The following is a 17,701-nucleotide window of genomic DNA, read 5'->3' on the forward strand; positions in this document are numbered from 1 at the left end:
TGGGTACCAGACCTGCATCCCAACCTGATGGGACACAGGAGCTGGTCCTGCATCCCAGACTGATGGGACACAGGAACTGGTCCTGCATCCCAAACTGATGGGACACAGATCCCAGACCTGCATTCCGACCTGATGGGACATGGGTACCAAACCTTCATCCTGGCTCAGTGGGCCACAGGTACCAGACCTGCCTCCTGGCCCAGCAGGATGCTCCATCACCCCAGCAGTGACCCATGGTGGGTGCAGAGACCAGCAGCACCCACCGAGGGGCTGCCCTGCTCAGGATCCCCAGGTCCCCACATGTGGTGGCTCCAGAGCAGTGAGGTGGGAGCCCCATGCTCCACGTCACTATTTAATTAGATGTCCCTGATTAACAAAACTTGGCGTTCACTTCCTCCTGCCCTCATCTTTCCTGGCTCCGAATCAATGGCTTTGATATGCTAATTAGGGAGTAATTTAATTTCAAAAGGCCGCAATTAACAAGGGTGTTGTGGACATGCTGTAGTTAAGCGGCGTAATCTAATTTGCATTAGTAACAAGCAGGGACTAATTAGAAGCTTAATTAGACACTTAGACGGCTCTTGTGTTTACTTTCTTAATGAGATGGAGTGGGGTTCCTTTTTTTTTTTAATCTTTTCAAGAGCACAGCGAGGGAAGCCGGGATGGAGCAGGATGGAGCAGCAGCCCCGGTGCCCGGCACGTGCTCCGGGATGGAGCAGCAGCCCCGCTGTCCCAACACCGGCCTGGCCACCTCCAGCCGGTCCCACACCCACTCCGGGAGGGGTTTTGTGTTCCTCGAAGCTTGGCAGGCAATGGGAGAGGTGCCAGGCGGGCATTGGTGTCTCTGGGAACGCCTTGTGTGGGGTGGGCACGGGATCTCCTGTGGGGTTGGGCGCGCTCGGGGCAGCTCCGGAGAGCGAGGGATGCTCCGAGGGTGACGGGTTTTGGAGACGCAGGTGGGGCTCCCAGGAGCACAGGAACAATCCCAGGGCTTCCCATGTTGGTGTTTTCACACTTGCAGGTGCTCTCCAGCTCCCTGAGTGAGCTGATCCAAGGATTCATGATTTTTGGGGGAAAAACCTCGCTGTGGTTTGCAGAGAGCAGCAAAGGCTCCTCACTGCCTGCCAGTCCCTGGTGCCCACGAGCGTGGCTGGGCTGGGTTGGCACCGAGGCAGGTGAGGAAAGCCAGGGGTGAAGGTGAAGCGCCAGAGGTTGGCTCTTCCCAAAGAAGTTGCTGGGAGCAAGATGAAAGTGGGAGATGAAAGTGCCCAGAGGTGAGATCCCATTAAAGCAGTGCCTGGGCTTAGCCAGTCCCTGGTTCCTTAAATATCTTCTAATTTACTGTAATGCTCCGGATTCCTCTCAGCTCCCCCAGACTTTTATTTTAATCCCCTTTCCACATTTCCATGTGTTTATGTGTTAATTAAAGGGTAAAAAGCCACTCTCGAAGCAATCCTGGGCTGCTGCTTCTCTTCTAGCCGAAGCCTTTTAGGATTAGCAGCCGCTTCCCAAAGCCTCGCGGTGCTGGAGCAGGACAGGCAGGTTGCTCAACTTTCTGGAGCTGGGAGCAGATCCAGTGCCTGAGATCCAGCTTTGCCAAGTCCTCTTCTCTTTCCAGCTGTGCAGAGGAGCATCCTGCAGATTTCCGAGGGTTTTGGGGGGATTTGTCGGGTCCGTTCTCCTTCAGGATCCGCTGGTGGAGCGGCCACCTGCTCCCCTCCAACTCCTGGGGAGGCTGGAGCTGGGAGGAAGGTTCTGGAATACTGCTTTGGGACTGGGATGTGGTGGGAAGGGTGGGAACAGCCTCTGGAACATCTCAGTTTGTGTTGTGTCACCCGTGCTGTTGCGATGTGGTGGGAGAGTTTTCCCAGCGGTGTTTCCCACTGTTTTTCCTTATCCCTCCCTCCTGGGTGATGCTTTAGGAGCTCTTGGATTTTGTGGGCAGGGTCACCTGCAGTGGCCGAGAACAGGGACAGCGGGGTGGAGGTGACACTGGGTCCGTGTGTGGCCCACAAAGGACAGCCCAAAATTACGGAGCTGCCGAGGGTTGTGGTGCCGAGGATAATGAAAAAGAGGGAAATCCACTGAAATTGGTGAAACTGGGGCAGTGGTTTCTGAGGAATTCGTGGCTGTTCCAGCAGGGGCTGGGAAGTGCCACTGAATTTCTTTGTCCATGGAGCAGTGGCATCGCTTCGGACAGGTCTGGATAGCCCAAAATTCCTTGGGAGCTTCTTGTGGGGGAAATCACTTCTTCCTCTGCTCTTGCTGCTCCTAAAATCCCAAATCCATTGCTTTGAGTCCATGGTTTTGGTCACCTCCACGTTCATCCCTCCCTCCTGGAGGGCTCCGTGGCACGGCACACTCGTGGTGTTCCCACGGGAATCGTGGCACACGCGGTGGGAGCCGTGTCCTCAGCGCCTGCTCCAGCCCCTCCCTCCCTGGGAAGCTCCGGGCATCCATCAGCCTGTTAATTGCGCTAATTAGAGAGTGCGGAGGTGTTAATTGGAAAACCCTGGGATCGTGCCTGTTTGCGGGAGGGATGGATGTCAATAAAGCGGGATTGATGACTGGGATGGCGCGTGCTCCGCGCAGGTTAGCGGCGAGTCGGGGGATGTCAAGGAAATGTTACTGCTCAGATGAAGCAATTGTTAATTAAAAGCCACGGTAATTAATACACCCTCGTTGCCATATGGTCCTGCCGAAGGCTGGGGGATTCGTTGCTCCGTTTGTAATTCTCCGTTTCCTTCCCTTTGTCCTGTGGAAGGTGCGTGGTTGGATAAAAGGGGGGAACAAAAAAGGCAGAGCGGTGGTTCGGCGGCGGAGCTCGGGAGTCTGAAATGGTAATTAATGGTAATTAACGATCCATTTGTGCAGCTTCTGTTGCTGTTGCCGTTGGAAGGGGGCTCCTCCCTCCCGTTTTAACCAAACCCACCCTTCCCCACTGGATGCGGGTGGTGTTGGATCTTCCCGCTGACTGTCTGGACACCGTCCCTGCCTCTCTGCCTGGGGGAAGGTCTGATCCTGCCGAGCCCCTCCGGATGCCGCGTACGGAGAATCCCTGGAATATTGCTCGTGTTTGAACTGCGAGGGATGAGCAGCAGGAGCTGGGATGCTGCGGATCCCTCCCGGCTCTGTGCAGGGCTGCACGTGTGCTCCGGCATCGTTCAGCCGAGTTCTGCTCTTCCCAGTCATCCCGGATCCGTCCTGGCTGGAAAAGTGCTTGTTCCAAATTTAAATCCGCTTCATAACCTCGCAGACAGCGGCTTCGTTTTTATTTTTTTATTCTCTCCCCCCCTTTTTTTTTTTTCTTTAAGGTTTTGTAAAACTTTTTTATAGGAATGGAAATATTTCCATTATTATGATGATGACTTTCTTTTATGACTTCCCTCGCAGCGTTGTTGGGATCCCAGACACTCCAGCATCCCAGAGGGGTTTGGGAACGGGAAGTGGAGTTTTACAGGACTTGGAGAGGGAACTCAGCTGGCCCGGTGTCCCCAGCTCCGGGAATCACCCGGGCTGCAGGAATCTGCTCCAGCATCCCGCCTCTGGCAGGGGCTGGAACCACCAGAGCGAGCCCACGGCTCCTCCAGCAGCAGAGATTTCCTCCTAATTCCCAACAGTTAAACTCCAGTTTATGCCCGAAGCCAGGAAAGTTTTATATCCTTTCCAAAACCAATTTTTTTTTCTTTTTTTTTTTTCTTTCTTTTTTTTCTTTTTTTTTTGGCCTTTTTTAATACTTCCTGTTGTAACTCTGGATATTCCTGTTCTCCGTGTAAAAGTCAAATCCCTGCTTGAATCCTGATGAGTTTCTGGCCCTGGTGATGCCGTTGGAGTGTCAGACACGGAGCATTCCCCGTGGATTTCAGAGGGAAAATGGGAACAGGAACAGCAATAATCTCATATTTCTGAACTTGAAATCATTGAAATTCTAAGTGGGGAAGAAAAAAACGTAGTTTTAAGGCAAAAGGTGAGGGGTTTATTGCAGATTTTTGCTCCTAACTCAGCATCCTGTGAGCATCCCATCCTTGGGAAGCTTCTCCAACCACGCCGTGCTCCAACCAAACCCAAATCCCAATAATCCCCTTAACCTTGGGCTGTCCCACAGCCACCGGTGTGTCAGCCCCAGAGCCCTGGGACAGTGGGAGGGAGCCAGGAGCTCCCCTTGGGAATGGATGTCACTCATATCCCCTGCGGAAATGACTTTTGAAATGCAGATAATCTCCAACATGCAAATGAGCAGCTCGCTGCTCCCTGTTTAATATGAATGATCAGCCCCTGAATAGCGATTATTACACGCCACATTTCAGCAATTATGTTGTTCCTGGTTTGTCTCGCTGCCTTTTGGGGTGTGGAGGGGGGAAATAGGGGAAAAAAAGAGTGGGGAAGGAGAAAGGGAGGTGGTGTTTTTTCATCCCATCCCTCTGTTTTTGTTCCTGTCTTGTTACAAACTCGGTGAGCGGCGGTGGGTGAGCGCTGAGCCCGTGCTGGTGGGATGGAGGGGTGTGGAAATAAAACTGCTTTTCCAGGGAGGAAAACGTGTTGGGAAGGAGGGAGAGACCCTCGCTCTGGGTGGATTCTGTGCTGCCACTTTTCTGTGTCAGGGCTGGATGTGGCACCAGCTGGATGTGGCAGAGACTAGTGGTGGGTGTGCTGGTCCTGTTTCCTCCAGTGCCAGCCCAAATCCTGGAGTTTCTCCCAGAAAAAGGCACCCTCAGCTTCACAACCACCAACCTGCTGCTCATCCAAGCCCACTGAGCAAAAACTGGGAGCAAGGAAGGATTTTCCAACCTGTATGTCACCGTGCTCTCATTTCCACATCCCAGCTCTGCCGTTCCTTTGGGTTTCCTCAGCCTGGCACCTTCTGCCAGGTGGTTTTTCCCTGCCAGGTGGTTTTTTCCTGCTGGGAAGTGGTGGTTTGCTGGGAGATGAAGCACTTGGAGGGAATGTTTCAACTTTGTTAGGATTTTCAGGGTGGAATCCAAGGTGCAGGTTCCCTGTGTTCGGTGTGCTGCCTCACTGGGGCTTCGGCTACGCTCTCACCGTGAAATACTTTGGGATTTGGGGAAAACAAACGGATTCCTGGAGCTCTGTGCCTTGCACCAGGCTCAGGGAATGCTGGAATTGTGGGTTTTCCTAAGGAGTGGGTTGCACTTGCTTCACCTAGAGATGTGCAGCGTATTTGTGGCAGCTGTTTCTCTGTTGGGGTGAATTGAGCACAGCTAAAACCCAACAGAGTTCGACACCCCATCCCACTGGGATCTGGGACAGCCAGGGATGCCAGCCCCCGTTCTCAGGCTCTTCTCTCCCCTCTGTAGGTCCTGCTAGCGAGTCATGATGGTTGAATCTGCCTCGGAGACGATCCGTTCCACGCCGTCGGCGCAGAACGGGGTGAGCAGCCTCAGCAATCAGCCCGATGGCGGCGGTGGCGGCAGTGGGGGCGGCCCCGGGGGCGGCGGCCGCGACGGAGCTGCCGGAGCCGAGGCCAACGGAGAGATGAGCCCCGTGGAGCTCCTGCACTTCCAGCAGCAGCAGGTAGGCCGGGAAACCTGTTCCTTCGAACCTGGCTTACATGAGGCAGCCGGGTCCTTGGAGGATGTGGTTTGGGAACAAGAGCAGGTTTTGCCCCGCTTTGTTCTCGGGGTTGGATTTCCACCAGGTTTGGCCGTTCCTGGTCGAGCTGGGCTGCAGGTGCTGCCCCGAAAAGCAGGGGTTTGTCCTTGTCCCACATCCCTTGGGAAGCAGAGCTCTTCCATCCCCACAGCTCGTGGGCTGTTGCTGTTCTGGGGGGAAGGTCCTGTCTGCTCTACCCCCCATCAATCTGAGGGACACCAAAAACCTTGGCCGTAACTCCAGGAGCAGCAGCTCCCTGAGAGGATTTTGGTTGTCCAGGAGCTGCTTTCCCATTCCCTGGGGGAATCTCTGGGGAGATTGAACCTCAGCCACATGGCCCAGGACACGTGTGACAGTGACATGTGTGTGCAGCAGCTCTGGATGTGCCCCTCGGGTCGCCCCTGCCGCACGCGTCCCCTCTCAGCCCTGGGGACTCACCTTTCCAAACAAACTTTGGCAAAAAAACATCAATTTCCCTCCTCGGCTACTAAATAAGGCAATGATCCCTCTCCTCGTGCGGAGATCGCTTCCCTGAGCCATAAATTCCAGCGTGAAAGCTGTAAAAAATTGCTGTGTCTGATACTTTAGTAGGGAGTGCTGTAAATCCATTACCTGGATAACAGGCGTTCCGCACGCCGCTAAGCCCCTGTTCCCCGCATCCAAAGGGTAATCATGCGTGTAATGCCGCTGCCAGGGCCCCTCCGAGGAGCTGCCTGCTCTCCCTCCTGGAATTCCACCGGCTAACGGGAGATCCGTGTCCCCCCCAGCCAAAAAGATGCAAATCGTGGCTGTGAAACGAGGGGATCTCCTCCAGAACGTCGGGTTTGCCATCCTTGTGGATGCTCCTGGTGAAGGCTGATGTTTAATTTTACCACCTTGGCGTTTCTCCTGGTGGATTCCTGGTGGGAAGCTGGCTGGCACATGGGATTGTTAAAGCAGAGGGTTTGGTGAACTTCCAAAAAAACCAAGTGACACCTTCACTTGTATGGAAGGGAGAGGACCTATCCCAAGGATTATCCATCTTCCTGCTTCAGGGAGCAGGCTGAGCACCAGCTGGGGTCAGGAATAAATGTCCCCACTGCGGGAGTTTTGGACAATTAGGTGCTTGATGGAGGCTTTGCTCCATCCCCGGGAGCATCCAGCGTTCTCGGCGGGTTCTCGGGCGGATGGGCTCTTCCCGTGTGCTCCCTCATCCCGGAGTGTCGGCACTCAATCCTGATTCCTGTGGAACTTGGTGAAATCCCCCCCAAGAGCCCTGCAGGGGTGGGATCCACCTCTCATCCCAGTGGGCCTAAAGCTTCGTGTCTGTGGGGATTTCTTTCTTGGGAGCCCATGCTCCCATTTTGGGCTGGATTTGACTTTTTTTGGTTCCTGTGACATCGCTGCTTGTACAAGGGTGAAGCCAAACAAGTCTTTGCAGGGAATTTTTGGGTTAAAGCTCCTCTCCAAGGGTGCTGTCTGGAGTGGGGTGGGGGATTGAGGCCATGGGGGTGTTGTGGGGTGTTGTTTTGGGGTGTGTGGCAGCTCCAGCCTGGATTGCTGAGACAGGATCACCCAGCTCTGCTGCACTCCGGAGCACAACATTCCCTCACCATCCATCCATCCATCCATCCATCCATCCATCCATCATCCTTCCATCTTCCCAATCCACACCACTTCCAAGCATCCCGTAGAGCCTGGGAGGGGAGAGCAGGCGGCTGGTGGGGTGGGGAAAGGGCATCCCCCTCCCCTTCCTCCCCTCCCTCCTCCCCTCCTCTCTCCCGCAGCCCGGGGGGCTGGCGCTGGGGTTAAATCCCTGGATTTCAATGCTCGGGATGGGGCTGAAAAGCCTCAATAGCTCACGCCCGCTTTGTGCCGGGGCTGGCGGAGGGGAGAGGTCGCCCGGGGGCACCGGGGGGCAGCCCCCGGCCCGGGACCCCCCCGCCGTTGCTGTGGGAACGTGGAGGGACCTCCGGCACTGCCGGGCTCCAAAGGGATCCGCCAGCCCCCCCTGCCAGGCTGGATCCCCCCGGAATTCCCGGTGGAGGAAGGAAACGGGCAGCGGGGTGATGGGGCTGGCACATCCCTGTGCTGGGGGATCCTCTGGAATTTTAGGGGAGTGGGGATAACAAGCGCTGCTCAGCCACGATTTGGGGTTTTCCAGGGTTATTTTTTTTGCTGACTTCCTGCAAAAAATTCCAACTTTTAGCCAGCAGCTGGTGTTTAAATGCACGGGGTGCAGAGAATGGGGTCCCTGCAGCTTTGGGGTGCAGGGAATGGAGAGAAAGAATGGAAAGAGATCCTTGCAGGCACGGCAGGAGGTGCACGTGGAGAACCCAAATCCGTGCGAACCTGGTGGAGCAGGGATGTCCTGGGAGAACCGAGGGGACAATCCCCGAGTCTGACATGCCACGGGAGCTCCTTCCAGCTCTCAGTCCATGGAAAGGGAGACATCCGGAAAATCCAGCTGCTCTGGTGTTCTTTGGGGTTGTTTCATGGTGCAAAAAATGCCGAAAAAAAATTGCAGCGTGCTGCAGACAGACGTCAAAGAAACGAGGAGGGATAAACAAAAATAAGGCTTGTTTTGGAGAAGGAGCAAACGGGACTTTTTTGGGAGTTGGGGCAGGGTGTGGAGGGGGAGGAGAGGCACTTTGCTGCCCTGGGAGAGATACCATTCCATAAAACATGTGATCACATCTCAAATATATTGTGTAATCCTCTATTATTAGGGTATTTAAGATAAAAATGAGGCCGGAGCACTTAAGAGAAACTCATCTCTCTCTTCACTTCCCTGATTCATATTTAATATTTCACTGAGGACAAATGCAGGAGCAGTTTTTCTTCTTTTTCCCTCCCTTTTTTTCTCCCATTTCCCCCCTTTTTTTCTCCTTTTTTTCCCCTTTTTTTCCATGGGCTGGGATTGTCAGGAGCGTGTTCCTTGTGCTCTTAATTAGTGGGGCTGAGTTTAACCCCTTGCCTGTGAGGATTGAGGAGTCAGAAGCAGAGGAATAAAGTCCAGGAGCACTGGAGCAGGGCAGAACAGCTGGAGCTGGGCCACAGACACGGAGCTGGGTGTAAAAAGGATTTTTTTTTCCATTTCCCTGTGAGGAATTGTGTCATTTTTTTTGTTCATTTGGATCTCTTGGAGCCATTTGGTTGTGGTTAAGCAAGGCCAGGGCTGGGCTGGTGGAAGTGCTCCTCAATATGGCATCATTTACTGTTAATATCCAGCTAAAAATATCCCTGTGTGTTGTTTTAATGGTGCTAATTCTGGAATGTGACGATGTCATTTTTATGAGGTTAGTGTAAAAAATCTTCCTTATTTTTTTTTACCTTTTTTTTTTTTTTTTTTCAGCCCTTCCCAACTTCTTTCCACCCTCCAAAAGGATTGGAGGGGAAAGGGAAAATAAAAATTCCCTTCCTTCCTCTTTCCATGCGAAGTTCTTGCTTCAATGGAATTTTTCAGGTGCTTTTCCTCTTTTTGGAAGGTAAAACACCATATAAAGCTCTGATCCAGGGGGAAAATCCCTCAGCTGATTTTGGGCAGCTCTTCCCAGCTGGAGCATCCCGGCTGGAATTAAAAACTCCATCCTCATAAAGTGAAATATCTGGTTAATGAGGCACTTTCAAATACCCCAGGCAAAATTTTCCTTTGTTCTGGGATTATTTTGGGTTGAATTTTTTGAGGGGGAGGCTCTATGACCCATGGATGTCTCCATGCTCTCCAAACTTTTTTCGGAGCTCTTGACCCATTTCTTCCCAATCAGAAGGCTTCAGAGAGGCTCTGTTGGGGCAGGTTTGGAGGAGGAAAAGGCAGGGATGAGGATTAATCCAAGGTGTGGGGTGAGGCAGCTCTCCCTGGGCTCTTCCAGGGCTGGAGCTAGGTGTTTCCCCATGGCAGAAAGGGAGTTTGTGGTGTTTACCATGGAAAAAGCAGCTAAAATCTGCCCTTCCTGGGGTCTGGAGTAGCATCCAGCACATCCAGGGGTGGATGTGTGAAGTCCCACAGGCTGGAGAGGGAAAAATCACGATAATCCTCAGGTAGGCTGGGTGGAAGTTGGAAAAAGGGGCTGCTCCCCTGCTGGAGGATGAGATGTCTGGAGTTGGGGATGGTCCAGAGAACTGGAGGGATTTGGGGTCTGAGAGGAGGGAGGAACATCCCTGGGGGGACCCCGAGAGCCGGGAAACCTCTGGTGCTGTGGGAGCAGGTCCTGGCAGGGTGGGATTAATCCCTGCATGGTTGGGCTGTTTATTGACCCCATCCCTGCACACACCTGCCAGCATCTCCCACCTTTCCCTGCAATGTCCAGGTCTCCATCCTCTTCCTCATCCTGGAATGTGCTTGCTCTTGGGGAGGGCAGAGCCAAACCACATCAGCCCTGGCTGGGTCTGAGACACTGCAAACTTCTTCTGGGATCAATTGGTGATCAGAGGGAGCCATCCAGGCGTTGGACACCAGGAATTCATTCCCAGTTCTGGCTGATGTGCACCAGGAAATGGGATATAGGTTGATTTTTATTTATAAATAACTTTTCTTGTAGTTCACAGAGGTAAAATCCCATCTACTCCCACAGAGAAGCTCTTCCTTCTGCTTCCCACCTCCTCAGCCCCAAGGAGAGGCTCTGAGTGACACTTCCCTATGGAAAAGCTTCATCCCCCACCCCGGGGCTGCTCTTCCTGCAACAAATGCAGCTGACAGGTGGCTCTGCATCCCAAAATTCCATCCTGGCTGCTCCACACGCTCTTCCCAGCTCTGCAACAGGTTTCCATCACTGTGCACAGGCTGAGCCCAGGGAGGGGGCAGCTCCAGGCACTGCCAGAGAGGCCCCTGTGTGCAATTGTGAGGCCATGTCGGGTTTCTTTTCCTGTAAATCTTTGTAATTTCGTGCTTCAGAGCACAGCAAAGTGAGGGAGCCAGCGGGGAGTGAATTAAATTCCCCCCTGAGAGGCGGCGCGGTGGGGCCAGGCCGGGCGGGCACCCCAGGCTGGCCAGGCCTTGGGTTTGGGAAGAGAAAATTCTGGGAGAAGTCTTGTGCAGCACTTTTTGTGTGCTGGAAAATGTGTGTTTTGTGTGTTCCTGAGGCTTTTCCCCCCTCTGTGTTTTCAATCCCTGCTGTGCTGATTTTTGCCAGGCCGGGGCAGGGGCCTGCCCTCACTGGATCTCCTCTGTGAGGTGGTGCTTGCAAACACAGCAGGAATTGCACATGGAGAAGCCAAATCCATGAAAAACTCATCTAAAAGACCCTTGGAAAAGCAGCTAAAGCCAGGCCTTGGGTTTGGGAAGAGAAAATTCCAGGAGAAGTCTTGTGCAGCACTTTTTGTGTGCTGGAATTCTGTTCCTGAGGCTTTTCCCCTCTGTGTTTTCAATCCCTGCTGTGCTGATTTTTGCCAGGCTGGGGCAGGGGTCTGCTCTCGCTGGGCCTGCCCTCACTGGATCTCCTCTGTGAGGTGGTGCTTGCAAATACAGCAGGAATTGCACATGGAGAAGCCAAATCCATGAAAAACTCATCTAAAAGACCCTTGGAAAAGCAGCTAAAGCTCAGGGATTTGCTGTGGGGATGTGGGATGCAGCCCAATGCTCCAGCACCCATTGGGCCTGGCACTGAGCTGCCTCCAAGCAGATTCCTCCACCTTGACTTTTAACTGGAATTACTGTTTTCATTTCCAAAAGTAATTAAAATATCAGACCTTGAGCTGTCATAACTGTCACAGGGTTTTTGCGCTTTCATTAGCGATGCACATCTATCCCTGGTAATAACAGGGAAAATAAAATGCCCGTGGAGAAACACTGGGGCTGAGGTGGCTCTGAGATCTGGACCGTGGGATTTTTCCAGCAGTGATTCCCAGCTGGAATCACTGGAATTCAGCTGGAATTGCTGTGTCTGTCCTCAAGGATCTGAGTTTTAAATTGTTTGGATAAAGGAAGTTTGGAAGTTTTTGGTTGGGTGGTTTTGGGGGTGCTCAGTGGCCGTGGGGCAGCTCTGGGTGCACAGCTCTGGTAATTCACCACAGGAATAGGAAATTAGGATCCATTTGCTTATTTAATTCCTCAGGTTTCAATTTTCTTGGGGCTGTCTGGTTCATGTGATGGTGACAAACACAGCCAAGGGTGCCCAGTGCTGTGCTCAGGGTGTTTGGTTTGGGATCCCTGCTATGAAATTAAAATTTTTTTATAAATTAAAAAAAAAATATTTATTTATTTAATTTATTTATAAAAATTTACAGCTGGGTCTGTTAAACCCTTTGCTCTCAACCTCCAGCTGGAAATTTCCTCTTATTTTCCACATGCCCTTGTAGTGCCTGTCCAGCTGCACAGGCCAGGTCAGGTGGATTTATCCACTAAAAAAAAAAAAAGATGTGGCACGGCTGGGGCATCCTTTATTTTTTATGTGCCCTTCCCAAGAGTTCCCTGTGCAGAGGAGCACAGGGAGGAGCTGAAATGGGATCTAAAATGCAGAGAATGACTTTTCATGGATGCTCCATTTGAGGAGGGGCTCTGGGTCAGGGTTTTGTGGGTGCTCCTTGGTTTGGATTGACAGGTGAGGTGTGTGCTGAGCTGGGAATGGATTTGGGAGGGGGAGGAAGGAGGGTGGAGATTTTTCAGAAATGTGCCCCAAAAAACCCAGAAGGAAGGAAAAGAATCCTTGTAAAAGATAAGGAGCAAACAGGTCTGGGAGCACTGGGTTGTTTTGCTCAGAGCTTTATTCCTTTTCCTGGCTCCCAAACTCTTTTTCTCAGCTCACACTTGCTCCTCTTTCCTCCTCATCTCTTTGTAGGATTTTCCTTAATTTCCCCTGTTTTCTCCAGCTGCCCACAGTGCTGGGCATGGCTGTCTTGTACCTGTGTTTTTCACAAGTGCATTTTATCCATTTCTATGTTTTTTCCCTGTTTTTGTGGTATTCCCAGTGAAACACCTTCATCCCTGTGAAAAAACTTGAAGAAACTCATCACTTTTTCTAGGCAAACCCCCCTAAAAACAATCAGGTTTCATGGTGGTCACTTGTGTGGGCTGCTGAGCACCTTCTGGGTCACCATCAAATCCATTTGGACACATTCCTGGATTGTTTCAGCCTGGGATCCTGCACTTGGCTTCACCCAAACCTGGAACTGTCTGCTGCTCCAGTGCCTCAATCCAGTTAATAAAATGAAATACCCACAGTGGCTTTGGGCACAAGGGACAGCAGCAGGAACGTGGTGGTGGCTCTGGAATAAATCAGCCAGGAGCCAGATCTCCAGGTGGCTGTGCCAGGGCTGGGCTTTGGGAATGCTGGACCTGGATTTTGGGAAGAGGACAGGGCTGTCCCCATGGGGGCTGGGAGAGTGCTGGTCTCGACTGGGATGTACTGGTGTGGCAGGAGGGAGCATCGGGGAGCGCTGGTGCTCCTTGTGCATCAAACCCACCCCGTGAATGAAATCCATGGAGAAGCAGCCAGAGCTGGAGGAGGAGGAGGAGGAGGGAGCCTTCCTGATGCCCACCCCTGTGTCTCTCTTGCAGGCTCTGCAGGTGGCTCGGCAGTTCCTGCTGCAGCAGGCCACGGGGCTCAGCTCCCCCAGCAGCAACGAGGGCAAGCAGCCGGCGGTGCAGGTGAGCCCCGAGGATGTGCAAGTGTCCCCTGTCACCCCCTTCCCGAGAAGGGCTGGGCCACAGCTGTGTGACAGCACAAACCCCTGTCACCTCAATGGGTGGAGCACTCTGGGAGTTAAATCCTCTGGAAACCTCCAGAAGTTTCTTGGGAGGTTTTTTTTGTATGTGTGGGAATGGAGAAGGGTTGGGGAGGGGAGGTTTTGTGTCACCGCTTTTTGGGACAGTGTTTTGGATGCAGTTTCCCGGGGTTGGAGCATCCCAGGATTGATGCTGGGTGCTGTGAGGGTGGCACAGGGCTGGAACAGTGAACAAGCCTTTGGGCTGGAGCCAGGGCAGGTCCTCCAGGATGGGACAGCTGGGATGGGGATTTGTGGCACTGACGGGAAAATGGGCTTTGAGCAGGCACATCCTGCTCCTGTAGGCATGGGGAACCTCCCGTTTGCTCCCCTTCTCTGCCAAAGGAAAAGGGCAGAAAATGGGCAGGAGAGGGGTGAAATCTGGAGAGAGGGGGGAGGCAGGGAGAAGCAAGCCCCGGCGATGGGAAGTGACAATTTAAATAGCTGTGCGGAGGGGCTCTCCCTTCAGGCTAATTAAATTTATCGGAGAACAGCAGGTTACCTTATTAGAGCCACGTGGGTTTAATTAACAAAGGAAAGTAATTAGCACAAGCGCTCTTGGAGCTGGAGGTCCTGCCTGTGCCAGGCTGAGCCAGGTGGCAACAGGAGCCAGGCTGGGATGGGCAATCCCGGGATCCTCTCCTGGCTTGGAGTGCCAGGGCATGGCTGAGCCATCCAGCAGCAAATCCCAGGGCTGGTCAGGAGAGCCCAGAACCCCCGGCTTGGGAAGCAGCAGCTGGGTGGGAGCAGTGGGAATTAGTCAGGGCTCCTACGGCACAAACAGGCGGCTTTTTCCAGCGGTGCCGGCAGGAAGGAAATGCAGTCACTGCATGGAAAATGTCTGCAGAGGACAAAGGCGGCGAGGGTGAAGTCAGATTCCGGTAACCGGCGCCTCGCTCCCCTCCGTGGGTGTGTGTCCCTGCACTCCTCCTCCTGCTGCTTATCCCTCCTTGCTCTCCCTGGTATTCCCGGCTGGATGCAGCCGAACATCCCGTCCTTCCCTTGCCTGCTGCTCCCCTCCCTGCCTGCCCATCTGGCCAGCGCCTTTTGCCGGAGCGAACTGGATCTCCTTCCTCCCTCTCTCCCTCCCTCCCCTCCTCCCTTTTTTTCTCTCTCCGTGTTGCAAAAAGGACTTGTGAAAGTTGTAGACGTGAGTCAGAAATAGCTCATAACTCAGCAGCGCCCGGCAATCCCTCCCCCCGCGGCCCCGCCGGCAGCTGGAGCGGGATCTGACCGAGGGGAGATAGGGGATTAAGCAGACTCCTTTGAAAGGAAGTTTATCTAAGGCACGGTGGTGTGGATGAGACTGGCCAGGACGGCTGCAAGAGGAGGAGGAGGAAGGCTGGATCCCAGCACAGCCTCCTTGGCTTGCAGGCAGCAGGAAGCATGGCAGAATGGGAATGTTTGGGAATTAGGGTGCCCTTGGGGTGCCAGCCTTGGGTCTCTGCCTGTGGATGTGCAGCCCCCCAAGTTGGGAATGGATTTCCACATCCATGGGGAATTTTGTCTCCCCTCGGCTCCGTGCCAGCCGGCTCCTGGCCCCCAGTCCCGGGGGAATGAGCAGGAGGGTCCTGGTGCTGTCAGGGAGAGCAGGACACCCCCTGTGCTTGCCCACACCGTGCACTCTCCTTGTCACCCTACTGATGGGGCTGGGATGTTTTTGGGGCACCAAGCCAGCAGGAATATTAATGACATTCCTGACAGGCTGCGCTTAAAAACAACCAGAGAGCTGCTGGGCTCAGCAGCATCTTGGATTGGGAGTTTTTTTTGGAGTAGGGACCCTCTTCCCACAGATGCCTGGAGGTGTGTGTGGAGAGTCTCACGTTGTCACTCCAGTTACAGCTGCAGGAAAGGAGAAAATCCTCCAAAACCCATCTTTGGGTTTTCTAAAACACTTAAAAATAGGTTTATTTCTTTTTCAGCTTTAAAACTCTTGGAAACTTGGTGGGCATTGACAAAATGTTGCTTTCAGTGTTGCCGGGCATTGTCATCCTGGGATGGTGGGAGCAGCAGATCCCTCTGGGATCCAGTAAAGCAAATCCTTACAAAAATGGAAGGAGGTGCTGGAAAGGCAGCACCCCAAGTTGTCAGTGCTGGCTTGGAGGCACCTGGGAGGCCTCTTTGGGTTCCTCTTTGGGTGCCCTCAGAGCTGGGGGTCTCCCAGCTCTGCTGGGATCAAGTGGCTGGAAGGGGAGCGGGGCTGGAGGGCACCCAGGGAAGGGAGGAGAGGAGTTTGGAGCAAACTGCGGGAAATTGCTTTTCTTTTGTCTGCTGCAGCGGAGAGGGCAGCGGAGCAGAAAAGTGTATTTTGTTGATTTGAAACTTGAGTGAAATGGGTAATGAAGACAGATCAATACCAGCCCTTCTGCGTTCCCTCTCCGGGAAAAAAAAAATCCAGCAGCCCGTCCATCTGGGCTCGTGCTGAGGTTTTTCCATTTGAACTTGGAGCATCCCTGTCTGTCCCTGCTCCATCCCAAAGCCCCCAGCACTGCCAGCCCCGTGCCACTGCCACCATCCCACTCTGGGACTGGTGTTTTGGGCTCACACAGGAGCAAAGTCACTTTAGTCCCTGTAGAACAATCAGTGTGAGAGCTGTGCCAGCACCCCGTGGCCACGCAGGGGATGGAGGGACCCTGCCTGGGTGGTGCTGGGGACAGGGGCTGGCTGAGGAGGGGGCTCAGTGCTGTCACCTCTGCTGCCACTGTCCCCAAGCAGCGACTGGAGCCCAGCCAGGTGTGATTGGGGCCTCCCCAGCGGGAAGGCTGCACTAATGAGGATGCGCTAATGAGGACGCTCTAACGAGGATACACGTTGGGCTGAACATGCCGGGGATTGATTCCTCCTTTTCCTCACATGAAGCTGAGCATCAGGGCCTGGTGTCCTCCACGCTGGTGTCCCCTCACCTGCTCACCCTGCTGCCACCCCACCCAGGGCACTTGAACCTTTGGTGCTGGAGCTGTTCAGAGTGTTCCTAAAATTGTTCCTAAAACCACCCACAGCCACAAAACCCAGCCTGGCATGTGGGGCTCAGCTTCATTTCTTTGATCCTGGGCAGATTTTAGTGTACATCTGCCTTATCCCAGCCTGGTGAGGTCCAGAGGGGGCACAGCAGCATTTAGGTGGCCCTGTGCCACCCTTCAGGGTTTATAAGCCATGGCTGGGGTCACCTCGGTGTCAGTGGCATCACTGCCTGGCCCCGGGCACTGGGAGCACTCCCAGACTGTCTGAGCCAGCTGGATCTTGGAGCTCGCCCAGGGATGCTGGGTGCAGGAAGGGAGGCTGGGATGTGCCAGGGGGGTTGGGGTTGCTCTTGTCCTGTGAGAATTGGGTGCTCTGGGGTGGGATTTGCTCATCCCCTGCCCCTAAAACAGCACAACTCAAAGCTGCTTTTGGTGGTTGTGTCCCCCCTTCTGTTCCCAGCCTCCTTGGTTTGTTTCTATTTGGTTTGGATTTGAAAAGAGTGGTTAAAATTAGGAAAAACAGCACAAACGTTTTCTGAGTTAAACCCCAAGACTGGATCAGAGCAAGGATGTGCAGCCCTGAGCTCTGCAGGAAACCAGGAGCACCCTCCAGAGAGAAAGAGGGGGTGTTCATCCCAAAGATCCCAGAGCCAGCAGGGATGGAGGGGACGAGGTTTGGGCTGTGTGGCTGAGGCAAGGACCAGGAGCTGCCCCTTCCCACAGTGGTGGTGACGTGTGGCCCTTGGGGACGCGGTGGCTCCTGCAGTGACCTCCTGACAGCCGGAGCAGGGATGTTTGGAGACTGACGGAGGATGTCCCCAGGCCGTGCCAAGCCAGCTGTCCCCGGGGTCAGGAGGGCACTGTCCCTCTGATGACAGCCCTGCTGCGAGCCGAGGCCGCCGGGCCGTGGCTTTCCCCACTCTGCCTCACGCCTGGGAGTTCAATCCTCTTCCCGTAAAAACAACCCAAAAAAATCTAGGAAAAATTTCTCAAGAGCCTCGCTCCCCATCCTGCCTCATTCCACATGGCCAAGTCCTGCTTCCCTCAGCTGGCTTTGGCTCAGGGAGGGAATATTCCCTGGAATACCTGCCTGCTTTTCCACCCACCGCCTGCTGCTCCCGCCCCGTCCTCTGGCACGGGGATTACAGGCGGGCCCGCCTGGAAAAGCAGCCCCTGGAGATGCTGCTGGCCGGCTGGAGCAGTGCTGGGTGTTTCTGGGAGCAGCCAGAGCTGTTAGTAAGCAGTTTCTGCGGGGTGGCAGCCGGCCAAGGCGTGAGTCAAACCCTTCCTGACTCGGTGTCTGGCAGATGCCAGCTCGTGACGCGTCGGGCTGGTCCCCAGGCACTGCTGCTGCTCCGGGGCTGCTGCCGGGACCTGCTTCCCCAGGGATGTGCCAGCTGCAAGGACATTTCCCGGCTGCTCCGGTGCCTGGGGCTGGAGGCAGCTGGGTG

The 17,701-nt window shown here is 54.0% G+C and overlaps 1 protein-coding gene across 2 annotated transcripts in view; it reads left to right on the forward strand.

Annotated features, from left to right (window-relative positions):
* The first annotated feature begins 4,996 nt into the window (after positions 1-4,996).
* Positions 4,997-17,701, forward strand: part of FOXP4 (forkhead box P4) — a 36,109-nt gene continuing 23,404 nt past the window's right edge. The window contains exons 1-2 of one of the 2 annotated variants that reach the window (XM_033519920.1): positions 4,997-5,532; positions 13,085-13,174. In XM_033519920.1, coding sequence (XP_033375811.1) covers positions 5,332-5,532; positions 13,085-13,174 — 291 coding nt within the window. In that variant the 5' untranslated portion in view covers positions 4,997-5,331. The remainder of the gene's footprint in view (positions 5,533-13,084; positions 13,175-17,701) is intronic. The other variant, XM_015650965.3, reaches the window with a different exon arrangement.

This window comes from Parus major, chromosome 26, assembly GCF_001522545.3.
Source record: "Parus major isolate Abel chromosome 26, Parus_major1.1, whole genome shotgun sequence".
Taxonomy (NCBI): Eukaryota; Metazoa; Chordata; class Aves; order Passeriformes; family Paridae; genus Parus; species Parus major.